We start from the raw sequence: 7,641 nt of genomic DNA on the forward strand, positions 1-7,641 counted from the left end.
GAAATGTTTTAAAGTCACTTAGTGGGTTGTGTAATATTTCTGTTGTACTTAGTTCAGTAGCCAAGTTTTTAAATCCAAAGTTCACAGCCTTGCCAAGTGTGTAGTCACATTATTATGCCTCTCAGACACCTTGTTTGAAATTTGCTTTGGATGTTGCTGCAGCCAAACTGATAACCCTGAAGTTTTTTGCTGCTGCTTTTGTTTTGTGTAAAAACTTCCCGATAAGAATGTATGTGTGTGCTCTGTTTTGGATGTATAACTGGCTTAGGTAATACCAAGGAGATGTATTTATTGCCTGTTTTGATGGACTTATATTTGGTCAAGGAGAATTGTGCACTTTGTTAGTTTTCTCGCAGTGTTAAATGAGCTGAGAAAATGATTATTTATAACCATGCATTTCTCTTTGGTAGGAATATATTTGTGTACTTGCACTAGGTATCTATTTACAATGATAAATGCCTGAGAAATTCATGTCTAATAAATACTTCCATCAGTTTTTTTCATAAGTAACTATTTTAGCTGTAGTTTGAGGTGAAAGAGCAATTGTGTGTGCTGCTTTCCTGCACAGTGCTATCATATTGATGGATCTGAATCTGATCTCTCTGTTTACTCTGTGTGGTGTGGCAGAGGGTGGAACCAGTGTAGCTATTGACCTTCATCTACCACGTCATCCTTAGGAGAAGTCACTGCTTTTCCCCAAGGGCTGCTCTCTGTGGTCATCCCAGGGAAGGAGGTAGCAGGGGCAGGAGGACTGTTTGTGCAGCTGCTGTGTTATAGGTGATTTCACCAAGGCAGGGGAGGAAGCTGGTGCTAGAACCACAACATGAAGATAGGGATTTCTGACTTAGCCTGTGCTTGGGACATTCCTCCAGCTCCAAAGGAACTGCAATCCCTCTATGTGTTTTCTTTCAGTATGTAATTAAACAAAATTCTTGTCTTGTCTTGTTTCCAAACATAAAAAAAATTGTTTTTGAAAATGGTACAGAAATACCTGACCAAAGCCCTGTTGAGCATTTTACCCAAGGATGTCCAGTTCTGGGCCCCTCACCTCAAAAAGACATTGGGGTGCTGGAGTGTGTCCAGAGAAGGGTAATGGAGCTGGTGGAGGATTGGAGAGTGAGTCCTATGAGCAGCAGCTGAGGCAGCTGGGGGTTTTAGCCTGAAGAAAGGGAGGCTCAGGGAAAATCTTGTCATTCACAACTCCCTGAAAGAAGTTTGTACTAAGGTAAGAGTCAGCCTCTTCTCCCAGGCAGCCAGCAACAGGACAAGAGGAAATGGCCTCAAGGTGCAGCAGGTTGGACATTTGGAAGAATTTCCTCATTGATTTGGTTGTCAGACACTGGAACAGGGAGGTGGTGGAGTCACCATTCATGGAAGCATTCAAGAAACGACTGCATGTGGAACTTAAAGCATTGGTGTAGTGTCACTATGGTGTTTGGTCAAAGGCTGGACTTGATGATTTTGGAAGTCTTTTCCATCCTTAATGACTCTGATTCTTACTGTGTGTGTTGTGTGCAGAGTGTGCTCTACTGTCAGATTGCACAGTGAAGATGGAACAGATCTGTCACTAGCAAGATGCTGCTCCCTGGGTTTTTCTGTTGCAGTGCAAGGATAAACAGGGCTGACACTGCTGAGTGGTGTTGGGTTTGCACAAATGCTCTGCCTGAAGGGAGCCTGTGTTTGCTTTGCCCGTTGCAGAAATACGGCTACACTCACCTTTCTGCCGGTGACCTTCTCCGGGACGAGCGGAAAAGGCCGGGCTCCCAGTATGGAGAACTCATTGAGAACTACATTAAAGAGGGGGAGATCGTGCCAGTTGAAATAACAATCAGCTTGCTGAAGAGGGTAAGGAAAAGGCTATTTCCTTGCAGGGTCACTCCTGCAGAGTAAGCAACAAAGCAGTGGCTGTGTTCTGGCAGAACTGCTTTTCCAGTGTGAGCGGTATGAATGGGCAGACACGGAGCTGCTTCTCTCAGCAATCATTTGTGATTCTCTCTGACTGCTGGAGAGCTGATGGCCTCTCATACCTGGGGATCTGTGAAAATGGGTTATTTTTATTTTCCTTAATTTCTTAGTAGCTCTAGGAAAAGCAGTGAAACTGTATTTCTTATTTCCCTGCACTAGCTTTTGGACCTCTTGGTCTATTCAGTCATATTTGATTGGAGGTCAGAGGCCTTAAAGGCACTAAGATTTGTAAGTTTTGTCAAAATAGATAGTCAGGTGAAGGAGAAGAGCACCTACTGATGTTCTTGTGAAAGGAAAAGCTTCAGCCTCTGCTGGATGTCCATGAAAACAATGGGAATATCTACTTTAAGTCAAAAAAAAGGCTGCTGTTCATGGCAGTAAATTTATCTGGAGTTTTTCCCTTCAAATTAACTTTAGATCAGGGATGTTCTGATGTCTTATTGTGTAAAGACACTTCCGAGTATCTGGTAGAAAATAAGCTTTAAATCTGGGATTTATTACAAGATTTGTTTGTTATGAGATTTTTGAGCTTTGTGAAATAACTGATTCAATTTGAACAATAGTTCTGTTGGTGCATCATTGAATTAACCAGTATGCATTGAAAGTGAAACAAAAAGCGCATTTTGTAAATCTGCAATAATCCTAAAATAAATGCTTCTCAACTTACCGTGTCAACATCTTGGGGGTAAATTAATAAGTAGATAAATCAGCATATGTGCAGGAGATTGTGAATTGAATTATCTTTTATCAGGCTATGGATCAAACAATGGCTGCCAATTCCCAGAAGAACAAGTTTTTGATTGATGGATTTCCCAGGAATGAAGATAATCTTCAAGGCTGGAATAAGACTATGGATGGAAAAGCGGATGTTTCCTTTGTTCTCTTTTTTGATTGTGACAATGAGGTAATGAAGTGTGTAATTCTGTAACTTCCTTTCTTGCAATATTGTGGGAATCATTCAAGAAGAACAATTAAACTCTGACAGGGAGAATGGACTAATGTGAAAGTAGAAGGAAAACTTGGCCTGGGTATTTGAAGGATTTTTTGGCAACTTGTTTTAGCTGATGAAAAGCTGCATGTTTATTGAAATAGACAGGTAATGACAACTGGTATAATCATATGTGAATAAATTATATTGAGGAAGTACTCCAGGCAATTGCATTCTTAAAGAAAATTTATCAAAACTTTAAATACGTTTTACAAAATTATTTGGTTACTTTTCAGTAAATATTACTCTATTTACTCTTAGTAATTTGTTGTTTAGTCCAAAATGAACTTGGTACAATGTCTGCTTTAATTCTGAAGTGCAGCAGCAATCTTTATTTTCATAGTTATGAGCTGTGCTATAGGGTAGTCAGTAATCAACATTTTATTCAGTAAGTCATTAAATTACAAGGGCATTTTGACAGTGATGCATTACATTCATTTAACAAGTGCTGTGATGTGCTGTCTTCTTAATTTGTCAGTGCCCTTGAACATAAAAACTGTTATGAGTATCCCAGCACCTTAAGCTGACTTTTTTCCTCTTACCTCTTTCCCCAGCTTCCTGAGATTTTGGTTTTTTGGTTTTTTTTAACTTATTTGCAATCATTTTGTAATCTTAAAGCGCACATGAAGGATTACTATTTTTTTGCTAAAATCTTCAAGAAGACTAAGTTACTTTTTTCACTTGGTGGGGCATTAATTTTGTGATTCCAGTTTTTTACTAGATCTAAAAATACACAATGCTTAATGATCTTTACTATGATTGTATTGTGGAGGAAAAATAATTTTTAACCCTTGTCCTCTTGCATGAGTTAGATAAAAGTATTCAGGGAATGTAATGTGTCAGCTTTGCTTATTTAACTAAAGGTTTAAAAAACTTAGTTCATTGGGACTAAGTTAATTGGGACACGTCTAGCTATGGTTAGTTCTTTATTTTTTACTTAGATTTTGAAGTCTTCATTATAGCAATGTCAGGTAGGAACATTTTAACTGACAGTAACTTATTATTGTCAATTTGCCTTACAAAATTCTTGAGAGAACATACAGTGACTTTCCTTCAGTGCAGACATATATTAATAGTCCCATTTGACATGCTGCTTTTCAGAAAGCCTGAACACATCCTTGAAAATCGGGTAATTTTCTTTTTTTATGTCTCAGGTTTGGGATCCAGTCAAATCACAGAGCTTGATGCTGCTTTTACTTCCTCTGACCCCAATCCCGTTTTCATAAATTGGGTTGTAAACCATCATCCTTCTCTAGAAGAATCTACCCATGTGACTTCTGGTTACATCCACCAGTTCTGGGCTGTATTTTGTGTGCCAGGCCAGTTTAGATTTGCAGGATTTTTGTTAGTTCCTGCTCTCAGGATGGCAGCTGGTGTTCCTGGCTGCAGTCATGCTTCTGATGTTTTCTTGTAGATCTGTATCGGCCGCTGTCTTGAGAGAGGCAAGAGCAGTGGTAGGAGCGACGATAACCGGGAGAGCCTGGAGAAGAGGTACTGTCCTAAAAACTTCTCTGGTCCTTTCTCTTGGTATTTTTCTTTGTAATGTGTTTTTTTTTCTCCCTGTGCTTTCTCTTAGAATTCATACATATCTGCAGTCTACTAAGCCTATCATAGATTTGTATGAGAGAATGGGAAAAGTCAGAAAAGTGGATGCCTCTAAATCTGTTGATGAAGTAAGTATATATGCCAAAAAACCATGGGGATCACAGGGTGGAAGGGTGCATATTTCTGGCATTCTTCTGAGATGTGTGTGCATGTGATTAGCCTGCTAATTAAGCACTGATGTTATTACTCAGGGATGTTGTGGAGCTCTTGATTTGACTCTTGAAGGACCGAGTAAGATGTGAATAACTTGAGGAAATTTATCTGTTCTGCTTGAGTGTGAACTGGACTAAACACATTTCCAGTGTTTCTGTGTTTAACAGGGTCTTGCCTTTTACATTTTCATGAGCTTTTATTCTTCTCAAGTAGTGTTACTCTTCTGTCTGCTTCCCAAAATTGATGCCAGTCTCACTGTTAAAGAATTACTGTGAATGTTTTAAAAAAACCCTATATATTTTTGAAAGTACTGTCAAATACTGTTTAAGTTGGTTTAACTTGGAGTAACTGTTAGATGAATGCTTCATAAAATTCTTTTTTATCTTTTTAGGTTTTTGAAAATGTTGTACAAATTTTCGACAAAGAAGGCTAATTCCCAGCTTGAAACTCCATTTAAACTTGTGCTTGAATCTTGCTTGAATAGCTGCTACTGCAGTCCACTCTTTGTAATTATTTTAAAAGATTTTTTTATTTTTTTTCACATATCTAATGATGATTGGTAAAACAGTTGATTAGAAATGGATCTGTTTTTTAAATAGGAAATCATTTCTTGTGGCTATAGTGTACAAAGTTCAGGGTTCTCCATTAGTGCAAGTTCAGTTACTCACATGGCAGAAACACAGTTAATACATCTTTGTAAAGAAACTGTTTATTCTGTCACAGTTCTGTGCCTATCATAGGCAGTCCTTCTTCCTTACTGCTGTACACCTACTTTCTTTTTAAGATCAACTGAGCAGCAGCATTAGGGTCAATGAAGGACCCATATACCTTGGGGTTTTTTGGATGCTTGGACCAAATTTAGCAGGTTTTTTTTTTTTTTTTTTAAGTATAATTTTGCCCAAAATTCCCTTATATCCCCAGACCTGAATTCTCTAAGTCAAGCTGCAGTTAGTGTGAGAATCTGTTTTAGCAGTTGCCAAGAAACTATTAAATATGCTTTTCAGGAACAGACATACAAAGTACTTTATGAGAAGTGGTGCTTCCTTATGACTCTGGATGTAAACTGTCTTGCAAGTTTTTGGATGACATGGTCCTGGATTTTTCCTTGTTTTAATTTGCAAAAGATTAAGAAAGTCAGTCTAATATTTCAATACTCATTTATTTTAAATGATAGTTCTGTTGTTAACTACAGCATAGTCTTCACAAGATGGCAAAGTTCTTAAAAAGTGTACAGTAGGCAAAATCTGACAGTTCTGTCTTTTGTAACAAGTGGAAGGGTTTTTCTTTATTATTATTGAAATACTGTGTTACCAAATGCTTTAAGGTTTGTTACCTGGGGAAATATTTTTATGGTTAAACTAGTGAATATGTTTCCCTAAAAATGTGTAATTTTAATAGCTGTTTGTTTGAGAAGTTTGTAAGTTATTGCACTTTTGTTACAATGTGGTCAGCTGAGGGGAAGATAATTGCAGAAAAAAGTTTCATACCCTGAAACAGAGTCCTGCTTCCCCGTGTTCTTTTGAATAAGCCAGGTGGAGTCAGCAGGAGGAGCTGGGGTGAGCAGGGAACTGGTTGTAACAACCTGGTTGAAATGTTTGCACAGATGTGGTGCAATTTTGTCTTTTGTTTAAGCTTTCCTGTCCCCTGTATAGTATGCATAGGTCTGGAGGGGCCCAACCATGCATTCCTTTTGTGCCCAAAGCTTCCACTGATGGCATGAAGATGAGAGTGTTAACTGATTTTAGTGCTAGAATGGTTGTTCCTACATTAACTGACACTCTAATTGCTTTGTGACATGCTAATTACACAGAATTGCAATTTGGAAATCTTGGTGCTCAGCTTTTCTTTAGTCATGACTTTCTCTATTTAGGAGAAGGTTTAAATTAAGCTTAGTTTTTAATTAGAATCAGATGTGTTGGTCCTCATCTTGCAGTCAGATTTGTATTTTCAGGAATTCTCACCTCACTGAGGTTGTTGATGCTCCTGGACTGGGCAAGAGATGGGTGCAGAGCCAGGGGTACACTGCAGTAGCTTTTCCAGTCTGGTAGGAGTTCAGGCAATGGACTGGCCACAAATAGCTGTTTACTACTGCTGAATATATGGACCATGACTGCTTTTGTGAGTGTGGGAGGCCAATGCTCTCACTTTATGAATTTCTTGTTTAAAAAAATAAAAGAAGAAAACCTGGAATTTAACTCTTCCTGTATAAGTATGCTGACATGGATAGGATCCAGCAAAACTGCATGTTTTAATATGAAGGTTAGAATCAGGGTTTTTCAAAAAATATTTCAAACTGGGTTCTTTAATCCAATTAGAGAGATTTCATTAACTCTTGCTTCTAAGTTACTGTTTTTTACAAGTTCTGTTCAGAATTTTCTCTCATCATACTCTTTTCTGTGTATTTAAGTGCTGAAACAAAAAGATCCCAACCTCCGAAGCAAGTTTTAGAAAAACTCCCAACAATATTTGGCAGTATTGAATTTGGAGTGGATTGTAATGTGTCTGTGCAAGGACTAGATTTTTTGTCATTTTATTTATTGAAGATGCCATTAAATGTGTTACCACTTCTTTCAAGATGGACTTACGATTGAAATAAAAATTAAAGGCAATGTGCAAATGTGTTGTGTCCATTTAGCAGCAAAACTGTATAAAGAATTTGAGGAGATCCAATAAACTTTTTTCTGTGGCTTAATGAGTGCTTGCCTTACAGTTATCTGTCACAAGGGATATTTTTCAAATATATCCATCTTTATAAAGTAAGTATTTATTAGAGTTAAATACTTCACGTGGCCACATGCACAGGTATGTGTACAAAAGTTCAGTTTTCACCATCAAAACTGAAATCCTGAAGATCCTTCTAGGCACAGGAGAAGATCAAGCCTTTGCCTGTGCCATCGATACCTTTTCTTGATTATACATGTTTATCAAAT

General features: G+C 37.9%; 1 protein-coding gene across 1 annotated transcript in view; it reads left to right on the forward strand.

Moving 5' to 3' along the window:
* The window catches only part of CMPK1 (cytidine/uridine monophosphate kinase 1), a 14,666-nt gene extending 7,263 nt beyond the window's left edge, over positions 1–7,403 (forward strand). Inside the window, exons 2-6 of the mRNA XM_054638798.2 lie at positions 1,699–1,845; positions 2,717–2,869; positions 4,368–4,444; positions 4,530–4,626; positions 5,103–7,403. Coding sequence (XP_054494773.2) covers positions 1,699–1,845; positions 2,717–2,869; positions 4,368–4,444; positions 4,530–4,626; positions 5,103–5,144 — 516 coding nt within the window. The 3' untranslated portion in view covers positions 5,145–7,403. The remainder of the gene's footprint in view (positions 1–1,698; positions 1,846–2,716; positions 2,870–4,367; positions 4,445–4,529; positions 4,627–5,102) is intronic.
* Positions 7,404–7,641: the final 238 nt, after the last annotated feature.

The sequence above is a fragment of the Agelaius phoeniceus genome, chromosome 8 (assembly GCF_051311805.1).
Source record: "Agelaius phoeniceus isolate bAgePho1 chromosome 8, bAgePho1.hap1, whole genome shotgun sequence".
In the NCBI taxonomy this organism is placed as follows: domain Eukaryota; kingdom Metazoa; phylum Chordata; class Aves; order Passeriformes; family Icteridae; genus Agelaius; species Agelaius phoeniceus.